This window comes from Enhydra lutris, unplaced genomic scaffold, assembly GCF_002288905.1.
Source record: "Enhydra lutris kenyoni isolate GAN:26980312 unplaced genomic scaffold, ASM228890v2 scaffoldscaffold45, whole genome shotgun sequence".
Classification (NCBI taxonomy): Eukaryota; Metazoa; Chordata; class Mammalia; order Carnivora; family Mustelidae; genus Enhydra; species Enhydra lutris.
The window spans coordinates 671,255-689,233 of NW_019154129.1; the positions used below are offsets into that span (position 1 = coordinate 671,255).

The 17,979-nt window shown below is 43.8% G+C and overlaps 1 protein-coding gene across 1 annotated transcript in view; it reads right to left on the reverse strand.

The window, feature by feature from the left end:
* Positions 1-402: 402 nt before the first annotated feature.
* Positions 403-17,979, reverse strand: part of LOC111156236 (IQ motif containing K) — a 122,574-nt gene continuing 104,997 nt past the window's right edge. The window contains exon 9 of the mRNA XM_022516987.1: positions 403-458. Coding sequence (XP_022372695.1) covers positions 403-458 — 56 coding nt within the window. The remainder of the gene's footprint in view (positions 459-17,979) is intronic.

The following is a 17,979-nucleotide window of genomic DNA, read 5'->3' on the forward strand; positions in this document are numbered from 1 at the left end:
GCAGAGGTTTGGGACTCGAATTTAAGTACCAATCTTTGCCAAGGCAGCCAGAAGTGGTAAACTGGAAACTAAAACACTTCAGCGTCTCTTGGATCTAGAGTTTGTTGTACATTTTAACGGCGGTTGGTGTAGAAGAATATACTGGAAGCACTGAAGAAATAATAATGGATAAAAGAATAAAATTTGGAGATAATGCAGAAAGTTAGGATTCGTACTCTCCTAGGATAAACTGTATGCAGTAAGGCATGTTTGCAACAAATCCTAGCTTGTGCAGAAAAGGTTCTGTATTCACATGTACTAAATCTAGTCGTTAAAAAAAAAATCAACAGAGAGGAAGCATAATTTGTACATTTTCCTCACGTAGGGTCCTTGAAGCTCCAAAGGGAAAAGATCCCCCAGTAGTTAAGGTGGTGGAGTTGTAGGTGCAATTTCCTCATCGTCCTCCATTTTGCATTTCACTACAAAGAAATGAAAGAGAAAGTCAGAATCAATTTACATACCCAGACAGACTTGTGATTTTGCAAACAGCAAACTCTGATGTGTGGAGGTCCACGACATCGGAACTCACTGAGCACCCGCTCTGGTTCTGGGGCCACGGACCCACCGGGGAAGAACGCAGGGCCATTATGTTCCAAGGACGGAATCGAAAGCTTCAAAACCACGTGATGTTTATGGCTATTCTTTTTGTCCCCCAGTTTTATTGAAAAATAATCGACATACACTGCTGTATAATTTTAAGGCAGATAGCAAGATGGTTTGATTTACATATATGGTCAAATGTTTACTCCAGTGGGGTTCACTGACCCCCCATCTTCTCACACAGATCCAATAACAAGAAAATCTTGTGATGAGAACGCTTGGGATCTACTCTCTTCACAACTTTCCTATGTATCATTCAGGAGCGTTAGCTGCAGTCATTATGTTGTATATTAGAGCCCTAGTGCTGATTTATCATGTAACTGAAGGTTTATATCGTCCCTGGTAACCACAAGTCTGATCTCTTTTCCTGTGAGTTTGGGGTTTGTTTTTTTGTTTGTTTGTTTAGATTCCCCATATAAATGAGATCATACAGTATTTGTCTTTCTTTACCTGACTTATTTCACTTAGCATAATGCCTTCAAAGTCCATCAAGCTATTCTTAATTTAGTTCAGTAGAAGGTCAAAAGTGTTCTTTGCGGGTCAGGGAAACTGAAGAAAGGAAGTTTTACTGAAGATGATGACAGATTCCAGGCTCTTGACTCAGTCCAATCTGTCACCACTCACCTTGCTCCCCCACCCACCCAAAATTAAAAACTCAGGATAACACTGGGGTGAATGCAAGGTCAGAAGGGAATCTTTTCTAGTCTTTCATGGTCTGGAAAAGAATGTGATCTGGGGGATTTCCTGCATCGGCCAAACAGGAAAGTTGGCAGAACACAGGACAGCACAACTTGTAAGGGAAATTGTCCCAATAGGGAAAAGCCCCTTCCCTAGAAAAATAGGGAAACCAGTCCTCTACGGTGGGGGGAGGAGGAGTCCTTTTAGAAAGACCCTCATTTAAAAAAATTTTTTTAAGGTTTTATTTATTTATTTGAGGGAGAGCATGCACTTGCGCAAGTTGGGGGGTACAGGTAGAGAGAGAGAGAAAATCCGGAATCTCAAGCAGCTTCCGTGCTGAGCACGGAGCCCAAAGCAGGGCTTGATCTCAGGACCTCAAGATCATGACCTAAGCTGAAATCAAGAGTTGGTTGCTTAACCAGCTGAGTCACCCAGGCGCCCCCAAGAAAGACCCTCTTGTTTTTAAAAAGTTTTTGTTTCTAGTGTTCCAAGTGCTTGTCCTGGACATTAATGCCTGAAGGTTCTTCTGAGTAAGGTCACGGGCTCTGATCACACATGGGGAGCGGTGTTCTAGCAGAAAGCGTGTTGTTAGCATGTAGGGCACAGGTTTTGATCCAACCAGACCCAAGCATGGACTGAGGTGGGGACACCATCACGGGCAACACAGTTACTTCCTGTTGGATGTGGACTGAAAAGCTTTCAGCAGCCCAGGCTAGCACAGCAGTCCTCAAACTGGGGCTTTCTAAGGGTATTTGGTCATGGTTTATTCAAAGAGAGTCACCCTCCAAGTCCTCAGCTGTGGACATTGTGGACTTGCGGTTGGTGGGGTTTATACTGATCCCCTTTCCTACCTCTCCTGGTCCTGGCATTGGTAAGTGTGTAAAAAATCCCCAGGTGGCAAACAAGGAGGCAATCAGTCCACCAGAGTCTCCTTCCCGTGTTTTCTGTGTTTAATAATTATCAAAAGTTAAAGTGTATTTATTTGGCTTTGTGAATTACTAATAACTTAACTCAAACTAGAAAAAGTATTTTTAATACTTAGAACCTGTGGTCACTGGAAATTTTAAAGAATTGTTTTGAGTGGGGCACCTGGGTGGCTCAGCGGGTGAAGCCTCTGCCTTTGGCTCAGGTCATGGTCTCAGGGTCCTGGGATCGAGCCCTGCATCTGGCTCTCTGCTCAGCAGGGAGCCTGCTTCCCCCTCCCCCCTCTGCCTGCCTCTCTGCCTGCTTGTGATCTTTCTCTATGTGTCAAATAAATAAAATCTTAAAAAAAAAAAGAATTGTTTTGAGTGTATACACCTTTTTTTGTTTCATATACATATGAAAGCTGTCCAAGTAACCACCGTGAATATCCCATGTGCCTCTAGATCCTACTGATGACAATGGTCCTTCAGAGCCAAGGATGCTCTACGCCTCTGCCGGTGCTTTCCCAGGATCCTGCTGATCCGTGATGTGATCCGGATGGGAAAGCTGAGCAACTGAGTGGGGATGGCAGATTCCCAACTTGTAGGCCTTGTCAATTTCCACATTCGATTTTAAGCTATCAGCCTCATCAGAGCTGGGAGGCGGTCTGCTCCACCTGATGGAACAGCTCAGTACAGGCCTGCTCTGGGTCCAGACAGGGAGGTATGCGGGAAAACCTCAGGGGCAAGATGGTGCTCTAGGCAGGGTCAGGGGGAGCAGCACCGTTCCCAGTATCACTGGGAAGCTGTTAGAAGTGCAAATCCAGGGGCGCCTGGGTGGCTCAGTGGGTTAAAGCCTCTGCCTTCGGCTCCGGTCATGATCTCAGGGTCCTGGGATCGAGCCCTGCATCAGACTCTCTGCTCAGTGGGGAGCCTGCTTCCCCCTCTCTCTCTGCTGCCTGCCTCTCTGCCTACTTGTGATCTCTCTCTCTCTCTCTGTTAAATAAAATCCTTAAAAAAAAAAAAAAAGAAGTGCAAATCCACAGCTCCACACACACCTAAAGAATCAGCAGCAGTGGAGCCCAGCCAGTTCGTGTTGTCAACAAGCCCCCCCCCCAGGGGATGATGGATACATCAGAGTTTGACCCACTGCTGCTGGTTCTCCACCTTGGTTGCTTTTAAGAATCACCTGGGCCGCGGCTGAAGCCTATTAGTGCCTGGGTCTCACCCTAGACATTCTGATGTAATTGGTCTGAGGCCCGGGTATTTAACAGTATTCAAAGTTCCCCTGTGTTGCTAATGCTCAGTCAGTGTTGAGAAACCCAAACTGGGGTTGGAGTCCCTTAAAAAAAAAAAAAAAAAAGACCATAAAGACCCTTACAATTCAGAAGAGCCTAGAGTTCCCCTCCATGTCTCAAAATGGAAGCAGTTTGATGACCTCTCTGGCCCACAGTTGGCAGACAGTCGCTGGAGGCTCCCAATAGCCAGAGAGGAAAGGAAGTCTGCTGGGAAGAATTCAGACTTTGGGTTTTCTGTTGTTCCTCAGCCCTGCCTGAAGGAAGAATTCACCTGCTCCCCTCTGTCCCCGTATCAACCAATTCCTGCCCATGCCTTGATAACCTCTCTTAGCCACCCATATACTTCGACTTTGCCTGGGGAAAAAGCCCTTATTATCTCTTTCCAATTATTACACAAGCGTCTTGAGAAAGGAGAGCAGAGAGTGATGCTAGGACCGCTCCTCCGAACTGAAAAATCAAACACTATCTAGAGTTGATGGACTGGAAATAAAGATGGATGTGGAGCCCCAGGATGGAATCACCTGGGGATATTTGAACGTCCTCAATGCCCACCCCAGCCAGTCAGGTCAGAGTTGCTGGAGTGGGGCCTCTCCACTGGTGACCCCACCCTGGGGAGGTGGCATTATCCAGTGACACTGAGTATGCACACTCCCCACAATGCAGCGACGACTGCTCTCCTCTTGCCGTCCCCTGGGGAAATTCTTGCACACACGTCTGTGCCACGTGGATTAAGATGTCCGGGATAGCAGGAAGCTTCAAAGAACTCAAATGTCAATCAGTAATTGCCTGGATAAATAAATCGTGGTCTGCTTGAACGGCGAGTATACCACAGGGAACATGAATAAACCACAGCCACACCTGTTGCCTTAGATGAGCTCACCCACATCAAAGGAAAGGTGGAAGGCGCAGTGTAATACATATAGTGCGATTCTATTTACAGCAGATCTAAATACCGAGGAGTGCCTCTAAAGATGAGAAAAACTCTAAAAGAGGCAAGAGAACAGGGGCGTCTGGCTGGCTCAGTAGAACACGTGACTCTTGATCTCAGGGTTGTAAATTCAAGCCCCATGGTGGGTGTAGAAATTACTTAAAAATAAAATCTTTTTTAAAAAAATTTTATTAACATTTAATGTATTAAGATTTTATTATTATTTTTTGGACAGAAAGAGAGATCACATGTAGGCAGGGAGGCAGGCAGAGAGAGAGGGGGAAGCGGGCTCCCTGCTGAGCAAAGAGCCCGATGCGGGGCTCGATCCCAGGACCCTGGGATCATGACCTGAGCCGAAGGCAGAGGCTTAACCCACTGAGCCACCCAGGCGCCCCTAAAAATAAAATCTTAAAAAAAAAAAGGCAAGAGAACAATTAGCCCAAAAGTCAGGATAAGTGGCTTCACTGGGGGAGAAGCTTTAAAGGTGTTGACAGTATTCTATTTCCTTAACTGGGATGGTAGTTATACGTGAGTGTTTGCCCCAGAGTTATATGTGCTTTGTGGTCACTATTGTATGAATATTTCCCCCACCCCCAAAAAACAGGTAACAAGAAATAAAAATGGTATATTACTTGAAATTACAAAGCCAACTAATGAACAGAAAAGAACAATTTAACTGCTTTGGGAGGGTGGAGATGGGGTATAAGTGAACTCGTCCTCATCTGTCATAGCAGGAAATCAGATACTGTCTAAAATCATATCTATCATACCGAAAATCATAACTATTCAGAGATAAACAGCTAAGAGTTCAAAGTGATTGCTGTAGCAGAGGGTGGAAAAGGGATGATGCTGGTTATGTCCTTCTGTCCATCCTACACAGTAGTCCTCCCTTATCCTTGGGGGACAGGTTCCAAGACCCCCAGTGAATGCTCATAGCCAGAGATAAGGCAGGGAGATGAGTACTGTCTTTTAACCATGGGAACCATGTGCAGGGATTAAAAGTTAAGAAACAGATAAAAGTCTCCCCTTGGTGGTTTTCTTCCTCATTTTGGCAGAACAGAGCCTTGCACAGGTCGGTCCACAGGTGGGTAAAAGAGGGAGCTTGGAAGGAGGCAGCAGGGGAGGAGAAGGTAGCGATGACTGAATGAAAGAACCTGGTTTCCATTTTAGTTTAGAGACATCATCATGGTTGGCCTCCAACACTAACAGACAGATGCCTCCGTGCCCCTGCACCGTCCTTGTCCCCCTCAGCAGGCTGGTGCACAGCCAGTTCCGGAAGGGCTGGAGAGTGGAAAATCCCAGAGACAGGAGCCAGCCCTTCAGCTTCAATTAAAGGCAGTGTGACAAGAAAGGCTCTGCATACTAATGAGACTTGCTAGGGTTTTCCTCCTCTCAGTCATCCTCCTCTCCTCTTCCAGTCAGTGACCAGGCTGAGAATTCCGGACAGTTGGGAGAAACTGCCTAAGGCTTGAGACACAAGAAATTCAGGGACCAAGGGGTCATCCAGCCTCTCACTCGGGTTGCCCAGATGTGGCCTCAGAATGAAGGATCACCTGGGACAGATCCCTGGGCTGCTCTAGACCTTGAGAATCAGATCCCAGGAGTGAATCCTGGGACTCAATATCCCCCACCTCTGTGCTTTGAGTGATCCCTTTGATGTGACAGGTTTGGGAAAGCGCACTCTATCACTCCGCCAGCACTCAGCACCTGTCTCCCGAGGGCCCAGGTGTGAGATGGTGCTGGGGAGCAAGTAAGACAAGGCCTGCCCAGTGCTTGACATGGAGTCCGAGCCTGAGTTAGGCACTCGGTAAATATGACCTATTATTATTTTTAGGGCATAGTCTTGGATCTCCAGGAGCTCACAGTCCAGAGTGGGAAGCAGAAAAATAAACAGGGAATTACAAGAGCCAAGAGATGCGCAGCACAGGGAAAAATCATGACCTGAGCTGAAGGCAGACACTTAACGACTGAGCCACCCAGGTGCCCCAAGAAAACTTAAAAAGTATTAATTTGTTATCCAATTAGCCCCCCAGTTTCTAGGATTCGAGGTAAATAATACAAGCAGACACTTCTGTGGCACTGATCGAGCCCTTCACACATATGAAGTGATGGTGAGGTAAGTGCCATGATTCTCCCCAGTCTGACAGACAGGGAGACCGAGGCCCACAGGTTACGTGGCTTGCCCGTGGTCACACCATGGGCTCTCTGGCTCCTGCATTCGTGCTCTTAACCCCTGCAAGGTCATGGTCTCACAGTGTCTCTCACCAGTAGATGAAGATTTCCATTCTCAAAGATGCCACAACGAGACTCGCAGACAAAGGTGTTCACTACCGCATTGTCTTGCCACAAAAACAGCTTGGGGACAACCTAAAGGCCCAACAATGATTGGGAATGATTCAATCATTGGGGAATGAAGAGGTGTCTGACAATTTATAAACTTGGTAAAACATATGAAACCACTAAAACAAAGTGACGCTTTTGCCAAGGTTGAATGAATAGGTAGAAATGTCAAGTGGAATACAGTGAAGCACATTTTCTGTAAATTTTGACGATGCAGATTTTAAATTGCTCAATACCAAAAGTTAACATTGTCTCCAAGGGGGACACCAAGGCTCTGTCTGTTGGTCTGGAAGCCAAACAGGATGATGTTTCTAAAGGGTAAAAGTGGAAACCAGTTTCTTTCACTCATTCTACTCTGCCCCTTTTTTCCCACCTCCCTTTCTAAAAAAATTTTTTTGGAGAACAAATGACTCCTGTTTTACATTTACTCCTGGTTGGGGTCTTCCAAAGTATGTCATTAAAATGGGGTTTTTTTTTCATGGGTATCTGAGTGGCTCAGTTGGTTAAGCAACTGCCTTAGGCTCAGGTCATGATCTGGGAGTCCTGGGATCGAGTCCTGCATCGGGCTCCCAGCTCCATGGGGAGTCTGTTTCTCTCTCTGACCTTCTCCCCTCTCATGCTCTCTTTAACGCTCTCTCTCTCTCAAATAAATAAATAAAATCTTTAAAAAAATATTTTGGTGGGGGCCGCCTGGGTGGCTCAGTTGGGTAAGCATCAGCCTTTAGCTCAGGTCATGGACTCCAGGTCCTGGGATCCAGCCTATTTCTCCCTCTCCTTCAACCCCTCTCCCCCATTTGTGCTGTCTCTCTCAAGTAAATAAATAAAATCTTTAGAAAAAAAATTTTTTTTAAAGATTTTATTTATTTATTTGACAGATAGAGATCACAAGCAGGCAGAGAGGCAGGCAGAGAGAGAGAGGAGGAAGCAGGCTCCCTGCTGAGCAGAGAGCCTGATGTGGGGCTCCATCCCAGGACCCTGGGATCATGACCCGAGCTGAAGGCAGAGGCTTTAACCCACTGAGCCACACAGGCGCCCCTAGAAAAAAAACATTTTTCTAAAGATTTATTTATCTATTTCAGAGAGAGAAAAAGAGAGTGCGCCCACGGGTGCACGAGTTGGGGAAGGTGCAGAGGGCAAGGGAAAGCGAGTCTTGAGCACACACGTGCTCAGCGTAGAACCCCACGCAGGGCTTGATCTCACGACCCTGAGATCACTACCTGAGCTGAAACCAAAAGTGCGACAGCTAACCAGTTTCACCACCCAGGTGCTCCAAGAGGATAATGTATTTAAAGTGCCTAGTGTCGGGGCTCCTGGGTGGCTCAGCGGGTTAAAGCCTCTGCCTTCAGCTCAGGTCATGATCCCAGTGTCCTGGGATCGAATCCCACATCGGGCTCTCTGCTCAGCGGGGAGCCTGCTTCCTCCTCTCTCTCTGCCTTCCTCTCTGCCTACTTGTGATCTCTGTCTGTCAAATAAATAAATAAAATCTTTAAAAAAAAAATAAAGTGCCTAGTGTCAGGTCTGACACGTAGTGGATACTCAACTAATGTGACTTCTTTTCTCCTACATGGACTGTAGAAATACCAGCTGAAATGCTGCTAGAGAGTTCACTTAGCATTTTTAAAAATTCATAGCATGTCACTCAACTGCAAGTTATTTCTCTTGCAAGTTCACTATCAAACAGTTAAGAATTGAAAGTTAGCAGAAACCAGCCGTAGGTGGCTTGTGTGTGCCCCAAACTCTGCCATGTTGGTCCCAGGAGAACCTCTGCAACCTCTCCCAGAACATGTGTGCTCATTCTGTAAACCTCATTCTGGCAAACGCAGCTATCAGATAACCTAAGAGTATAACTGAATTGAGGAACGCAACGGTGTGTCCCAACGGCGGATGATCCCATTAAACAGTGTGCAACATCGTTAGACGTCATGGAAATTAAAGGCATGACAAGATAGCTAGCGCACATCCACCCACCCGGATGGTTACAATGAAAGAGACTCAGCATACCAAGGGTTAGCAGGGACGCAGAGCAACTGGAAAGCTCAGGCACCACCGGTGCGAATGGGAAATGGTGCAACCACTTTAGAAAAGGACTTGGCAGTATCCTCTAAAATTAAATATTATATATATACTCCCAGACCATCAATTCCACTCCCAGGTAGTCTAACTGAAGTGAGCCAGAAAACATATACAAAGACATTCATAATAGCAGTATTTTTCATAACAGCCAAAAACTGGGTAAAACTCAAGTGTTCATCAGTAAAGTGAATGGATATACAAGCTGTAATAAGATTCATTAGAAAGAATACTATGCATCAGTGAAAAAGAGCAAACGACTGTTATGCTCAACAATCTGGCTGAATCTTCCAGACTTAATGCTCAGCAGTCACAAAGGAGTTCACCCTGTGTTTCCCATTTATACGAAGTTTGAGAATAAGCAAAACTCTTCTATGGTTTTAGGAGTCATAATAGAGTTTGCCTTGGGGTTGGGGGCCGCCAACTGGAGAGGGGCATGAGAGAGCCCACAGAGGGGCTGGACATGTCTTTATCTTGATCTGGGTGGTGGTTATGCCAGGGTATACACACATAGAAGTCCACTGAGGACTAGTATATCCTACTGCCTGTGAGTTTCACTTCAATGACAAACTAAACTAAACTAAACTAAATTGGAAAATGGGGAGGAAGAGAATAAAGATCTGAGGGCCTTTTAATTCAGAGCCAGGGCCAGAAGTCTTAGGTACCTCACCAGTCCCTAGGGTGGGGAACTTGCGACAGAATATTAACAATATCACATAATTAATCAAGAAACTTGCATTAATGGAATGCGGGGCATTATGCTCATTTATCATCTCATTCAATCTCCCCGGCCACTCTGGGAGGTAGATGTAATCATTATTTCCATTTTAATAATGAGAAAACTAAGACTCAGACACACTAAGCCACTTGCCCAGAGTCATAAAGCTAAGTAAATGGTCACGCCAAGATTCTAAACCTGGTCTATCTGAGTTCAAAATCCATGGTCTTGGGGCGCCTGGGTGGCTCAGTGGGTTAAGCTGCTGCCTTCGGCTCAGGTCAGATCTCAGGGTCCTCAGATCGAGTCCCACATCGGGCTCTCTGCTCAGCAGGGAGCCTGCTTCCCTCTCTCTCTCTCTCTCTCTCTCCACCTGCCTCTCTGTCTACTTGTGATCTCTCTCTGTCAAATAAACAAATAAAATCTTTAAAAAAAAGAAAAATCCATGGTCTACACCATCAAGTCATAGCACTACAAAGTAAGAATTGGGGTCCCTGATCCTGACCGAGAATCATCCAATGGAGTTTATAGTCAACTTCCATACTTTCCAACTAAGAAGGCATGGGATATACAATATATATTACCAAGATTTTATTTCTCTTCTGCTTTACTGGACTGACTTTTAAAAATCAGGGTATTCTTCCACTATAAAAACAAAACACAGGCATAATAGAAAATTGGAAGAACACAGAAAAAGTGTGAAAAAAAAAATCAACAAATATAACTCCATGTCTCCCCCAGTGGGGGAATAAATGGTGGAAGCCTTTTTGTCTAAAAAGAAATGTATGTTGACATTCAAGGGGTAAAGGTCAGTAGTCTGATTAAGTTTATCTCCCTTTCTTGACCGTGTCAGATGCTGTGCTGCATCATTTTAAGGAAAGTTGAGCCTTGGAAGCCACAAGGCACTGGGGAGAATTTAACAGTCTTGAATGTGCAATAATTAAGACTTATTGCTGACTTCTAAACAGTGTTACTTAAGTAAACTCAGTGAAGTCTCCTTGGAGGCAGTGTTTTAAGTGGGGACATTTGGTGCTGGAAGCGACAGCGTTGGTTATATTGAGACTGAAACATGGGGATTATCAAATTTTGACCCTGAAAAGGATCTGGAGTCCTAGAAAGGGAGATATTTAATAAAAGGCTTGTTTTTTATAAGTGAGGCCCCGATGGGAGAAGGGAACCACCAAGGCAAAACCAGTGACAGAGGCATGGGAGCAGAGTGTAGTTGCTCAGATCACACCTTCTGGAACCAGAATCCTACCATCATTTACCAACTGGGTGACCTGAGCAAGTCTCTGAAGGCCTTGGAAGCCTCAGCTCCTTCCGGGATAATAATAGCTTCCTCTCAGGGGCACGAAGGATCAGATGAGATGACCTATTGCCTGGCACATAACCGGTGCTCAATAAAATTCTTTTTTGGGGGTGAGATTTTATTTTTTTATTTGACAGAGAAAGAGAGAGAGAGCACAAGCAGGGGAAGTACCAGAGGGAGAGGGAGAAGCCGGCTCCCCGCTGAACAGGGAGCTTGATGTGGGGCTCGATTCCAGGACCCTGGGATTATGACCTGAGCCAAAGGCAAATGCTTAACTGCCTGAACCACCCAGGTGCCGCAAAATTCTTTTTTTAAAAAGATGTTTAAAAGCTGATTTTTGAGTAATCTCTACACCCAACTCACAACGCGAGATCAAGAGTTGCCTGTTCTACTGACCAAGCCAGCCGGCACCCCTCAATGACATTGCTTCTTTTTTAAAAAAATCTTTTATTTATTTATTTAAGAGAGCACATACAAGCGGTGGCGGGAAGAGGGAGCAGCAGAGGGAGAAGAAGAAGCAGACTCTCTGCTGAGCAGGGAGCCTAGTGCAGGGCTCCAACCCAGGACCCCAGGATCATGACCTGAGCCAAAGGCAGACACCCAACCAACTGAGCACCCAGGATTCCCTCAATGAAACTATTTCTTAATCATACAAGTAACAGGGTGTCTGTAGAAAAACTGGAAAATATGCTATTTTCGAACAGATATTTAAATGCATTTTCTTTAAGTCTCGTGGGTAAGCTTTATGTGCTATTCGTATATCTATATCTGTATAAGCATTTTCTCTCCACATCTGTTTCTGAGGGTAGGTCCATTTAGCTGAATTGCATCAAGACTGGAGTTTCAGCACAGCCGATTACCCCACCACCATCCACTAGGCTGCCTTCAAAATTCAGTGTCTCCAAAAGCCCAGTGAGTCATGGGTGTGAATGAACAGACGAACCCCATCAGCCGCGTCTTGTGACTTTTTTATTTATCTCTGCGTTCTCAGCTGCTGCCGCCAAGACTGAACCTTTAGAAACATCCCAAGCATTTTGAATTAGCCTGGGTATAAACAGTCTCATCCAGTTCAAACTGGTAGAAGCTCGTATATTAAATGTTGCCTTTAAGCGAAAAGGAAACAAATCCTCCAGTTTATTTTTAAGCAGTTCCTTTACAAGTGTAACAATTTAATAACTAATTGAGAAATCATTTCGATCTGTCCTGAGCGACTGGGGTGGTATTCACTCATAATCTTAGTGCTTGGTCCAGAACCCAGAGCAGACAGGGCTCAAGTCAAGAAACTCCAAGGACTAAGAAACCAAACTTATCAATGTTCAGAAAGGGGTTGGGAATTCACAAACCAAGAGTTTCAGCCACAGGGTTCTTCCTAGTAGGAAGAATACGGAAAAGAAAATGTGAATGTTTCTGAATGCGGATACTGGTGAGAAACATATTTACCTCCAAACAAAACTGCATTTTGGAAAGGATTACTCATAACACCTATGTCATTCTTAACCCATAAATGTCTCCTAAATGCATCTACTTCCGTCCATTCCCACTGCCAACTGGTCACCTAATTTGTCTCCCACTTGTGGCCACATCCGTCTTTCTGGATAGCCCATCTGATACTGCCACTGCTCAGCTAAAACTCTTTAAAGGCTCCCTGCTGCCCTCAGGATCAAGGCCATAGTCTTTAATAGGGTCTGTGAGGCCACTGCTCTCTCCCCGCCGCCCCATCACCCTGCATACTGCTTTTGCCACACAGGCCTTCTTTCGGTCCCCTTCCAGGCTCAAGGTCCTTACATAGGATTTTTCTCATCCTGGAAAGCCCTCCGTGGCCCTCACATCTAGCTAATTCCTAGTTTACTTCTGATCTCAGCCTTGCAGGAACCTAGTCAAATTCCCCAGCTAATCTCTGGTGGCACCCTGAACTTTTCTGAAGCAGTCCTCACAGTCTATAATCAAGTACTTGTGTGATTACTGGAATAGTGTCTGCTTCCCCCACCAGATTTGGGGTTTCCAGGAGAGCAAAGTGCTGGTGTATGGTCTCCATTGTCTCCCCAGCACTTGGAAGTGTCCAGTCCACCCCCAGGGCAGGTTCTCAATCAATCTTTGTTGACCTAATTAAGAAATCGTACGCTAGCTAGCTTCCTTCTGTAAGCCCCAACCACCCTCTCTCTCAGCCTCTAGGACACAAAAGGACACACATCTTTCCTGGGAAAAAAATACCCAGACTTTAGTATCAGAGAAGTAAATGTTTGCATTTGGGCTCAGCACTTACTACCAGCACACCTTAGGCCCAGTCATTAAGCCTTTTGAAGCTTCTGTTTCCTTGCCTATAGCACTGGATTCTCCATGGATCTTACTACACAGGTAATCTTAATATTTAAATATATTAACTGAGGTTACATACAAAAATCCACCAGAAGAATGACCGACAAAACAAATGCAGCAGGTGCATAATCATAAAGGGTAGTTCTTGGGGCGTCTGGGTGGTTCAGTAGGTTAACCTTCTGCCTTTTGGCTTAGGTTGTGATTTCCGGGTCCTGGGATCAAGCCCCGCATTGGGCTCCCTGCTCAGCGATGAGTCAGCTTTTCCCTCTTCCTCTCCCTCTGTGATCTCTCTCATTCTTGCTCCCTCACAAATAAATAAATAAAATCTTAAAAAAAATAAATAAATGGTAGTTCTCATTGTGGTTCAAACTGCTGTGTGCCTGCTTTCCTGGGCTAAACCCCTTTAACCCCTGCTGCCTCTTCAAAGTAATCCAAAGCCACAAAATATATTGGCGGCCTGCTGCTTTCCTTTTTTGCATTCTTTTGTCAGCATCTACTGTGTGTTGGTTGATGCTGGACCTAAAATGGTGACATGCCAGACAGAGCCATTGCTCTCTTGGAGCTAATCCATGTTTTAATTAAAAGAAAAGTGTTTTTAATATGTAAACAATATCTTCCATAGCTACACAAATGGAATCACACCATCTCATGGCTGTTGCTGAGAAATGATTCTAAGAAACTAATCTGAAATACATACAAAGATTTAGGAATGAAGACATCTATTTGGTGCATGATATTTAAAACACTGGTCTTTGGCTGATGTAGGAAATATTTGATGTCTACTCTTTATTTTTTTTAAAAAATATACTCTTCTTAAATTTTTTAAAGTCATCTCTACACCCAGTGTGGAACTCAAACTCAAAACCCCAAGATCAAGAGTTGCTTGTCCCACCAACTGAGCCAGCTGGGCGCCCCTCAGGTCTTCATTATGATTGCAATTTCCAGGCTGATAGGAAAGACATGAATGTCAGCCTATCACCTCCATTTCAGCTACATTCTGAAACTTTTAATATAGCTAGCAACAATAACAACAATGATGAAAACAATAATAATAATAATTATTATTATTATGTAGGAGCACCGAGGTGGCTCAGTCGGTTAAGCATCTGACTCTTGATCTCAGGGTGGTGAGTTCAAGCCTCATGTTGGGCTCCACACAGGGCATGGAGTCTACTTAAAAAATAAAAACATAAAAAATAACTATAAGTACTATTTATTGAGTCATATGTGTGCTAGACTTTATATTCCTACATTCCTTTAATCTTCACAAAAACTCTATTATTATTATCTGAATTTTTCAGGTGAGAACATCGAGACTCAGAAAGGTTAGAGGATTTTTTAAGTTGCACATGTAAGATTTGACTCTTATTTGTGCCTCTTCTACTGCTTTTAGGGAAATCATCTCAATGTTTGAATGAAAAGATTGATGTTTTCAATATGTAAGAATATCTTCAATAGCTTCACAAATATTACACTGTTTTAGGAATCAAGGCAGCCATAGGGTCAATATTTACAATGGTGAAGTTCAGAAACAAGTGTCTGGTAGGAAAATAACTAAATTATGTGCTAAGCATATGTAAAGTAAATTTACAATATAGAAGGATGTTCACAATGTAGAGTTAGGGACACATGAAAATAATTGTTATGGAGTTTGATTTCACTGACGTAAAATTAAAGTTGCATTTTCAAAAACATTGACAATAAAGATGACAACTGGAGATACACAGCTCCCATAATTGCCAAAAACAGTATTGAAAAAATAAAGAATATTCGAATTTCATGAAGTAAAAACTTATTATAAAGCTATGGCAATGAAGACTATGTGGTCTTAGCATAAGAATAGACATATAGATCAACAGAAAGAATTGAAAGTCCAGAAACCCTTACATTCATGTTCAACCAATTTTCAATAGAGGTGCCAAGATCACTTCGATGGGGAAAGAAGAGTCTGTTTAACAAGTGTTGCTGGGTGCCGGCACAGCCACATGGGAAAGGATGGAGTTGGACCCTTCCCTTAGGCCATATGCAAAAATCAACTCAAAATGGGTCAAAGACTTAAAGGAAACAACTTGAATCAAGCAACTCTTAGAAAAAAAAATAAATAAATCTCCACGATCTCGGATTGGGCCATGGTTTTCTAGATATGATGCCAAGGGCAGAAGCAACAAATGAAAAGATACATGTATGTCATCAAAATTGAAAACTCTTGTGCTTCAAGACACCAAGAAATGAAAAGACAGCCCACAAAACTGCAAAGTATGTGTCTAAAAGGAAACGTGTCTAGAATATACAAGGAACTCTTACAGTTCAACAATAAAATGATAATCCAGTTTTAAAAGGCAAAGGATCTGAATAGGCATTTCTCCAAAAAAGACACACAAATGGCCAATAAGCACATGAAAAGATGCTCAACATCATTAGGCATCGGGGAAACATAAATCGAACCACAACGGGATACCACTTCACACTCACTAGGATGGCTAGAATCCAACAGACAGATAATAAAGAGTGTTGGCAAGGATGTGCAAAAACTGGAACTCTCATCCATTGCTGGTGGGAATGTAAAATGGTTTAGCCACTCTGAATACAGTCTGGCAGTTCCTCAAACAGTTGAATCTAGGGTTACCATATGACCTGGCAATTCCACTCTTACATCTATACCCAAAAGAAATGAAATTGCGTGTTCACACAAAACCGGTGCATGAAATGTTCATGGTAGCCCCCAAATGGAAATGAGTCAAATGTCCATCAACCGACGAAGAGATGAATGAGATGTGATATATCCATACCATGGAATGTTACTCAGCCATGTTATAAGCTGATGGTGATCCCCCCCTCAAGTGACTGTATTGGAAATAGGGCCTTTAAGGAGGTGATTAAAGTTAATGAGGTCATAAGGGTGGAGCCCTAATCTCATAGAACTGGTATGTCCTAAGGAGAGGAAGAGATACAGAGCTCTCCCTCCACTGTGCGAGGCAACAGCTGGGAGGCAGCGTCCGCAAGCCTGTAGAAGAGCTCTCACCAGACCCTGCCTGCGTCATCGGCATCCTGATCTCCAACTGCCTGCCTCCAGTGCCATGGGAAAATGTCTGTTGTTCAAGCCGGCTAGTCTGCGGTATGTTGTTAAGGCAGCCTAAGCTAACTAATACGAGCCATAAAAAGAAATGAAATATAGATAAATGCTATGACATGGATGGATCTTGAAAACATTGTGCTGAGTGAAATAAACCAGTCACGAGGGCAACTCTACAGAGACAGGAAGTAGATTAGTGGTTGTCTGGGGCTGGGAGGAAGGGGGCTCTTGGCAGTCATGATTAAGGGTCTCTTGTGACATGATGAAAAGATGCTAAAATTGATCGCAGTCATGGTTGCAAATTCTGTAAAAATACTAAAAGCCACTGTCTTGTACACTTTGAATTGTATGACATATGAATTATATCTCAATAAAGCTGTTTTTAAGAAAGAAAGAGGACCTCTCGATAGTGGTCATCTCTGGGGTGCCTGGGCGGCTCAGTGGATTAAAGCTTCTGCCTTCGGCTCGGGTCATGATCCCAGGCTGCTGGGATCGAGCCCTGCATCGGACTCTCTGCTTGGTGTGGAGCCTGCTTCCCCCTCTCTCTCTGCCTGCCTCTCTGCTTACTTGTGACTCCTGTCAAATAAATAAATAAAATCTTTGAAAAAAAAAATAGTGGTCATCTTTGGGTGGTGAGGCTTACAATGACCAGCTTTTTTGTTCAATTTTCCACAAAGGGCAATTATTCCTTCTTTTTTTTTGCAATTAGTACTTTTATAATCAGTTAAGAAGAAAGTTACTTTTAAAAATTCCATGAAAACAAAGGCCAGCAGTATTCTCCTCTCCTCCGAGGCTGATACAACTCACACCTCTGTAAGAGTCAGATACAGCCTAATGACAACTCCCCCTGGACCAGGCTTCCCAGGGTTTGTGTTCTTCTATATACACGATTTCGTGTGAGATTCTAAACCTCTGTGTTGTAAACAAGGCAGATGCCTCTTTTCTTTCTGAATGTATTTATATCTTGCTTTCTCCCCAAAATGTTTTGAGATAATTCACGACAAAGTATAGTAATAAAAATAGAAAGAAAAAAAAAAAGAAAGAAAACCAAGTCCGAAGAGAAATGAATTTAGATACGGTAGCCCGAAGAGCCAATAAGTCATCACACAAGAGCTTTAAATTGAACTCTGAGGTTCCTGGCAGACAAGGTAAACAGGGAAAGTTAGGGAAGAAGCAAACCATTTCCACAAGGGAAGCAACATTTTTCCTGGCACCGTGTGCTGGATAACATTTCTCTTATGAGGATTTATTTTTGTAAAAGGATTCGTTGGAGTTTGACCCTAACAACATTTTTACAGAAGATGCCGAAGTCCATTTTATATGGCTGTTTTCTAGATCTACCCTGCTTTTGTAAGACAAAGATACACACTTCTGTTAGCAAAGATATGGCAAATTCAGGTTAAATCTAAGATCGGACGACCTGAGTTTATTTGATCTAATCCAGTGGTTTTCATATTTGCAAACTGCCACCAACAACAAGAAAAACAGTGTACATTGCTTTTATTTTATTTTTTTTAGATTTTATTTATTTATTTGACAGACAGAGATTATAAGTAGACAGAGAGGCAGGCAGAGAGAGGAAGGGAAGCAGGCTCCCTGCTGAACAGAGAGCCCAATGTGGGGCTCGATCCCAGGACCCTGGGATCATGACCTGAGCCGAAGGCAGAGGCTTTAACCCACTGAGCCACCCAGGCACCCCTACATTGCTTTT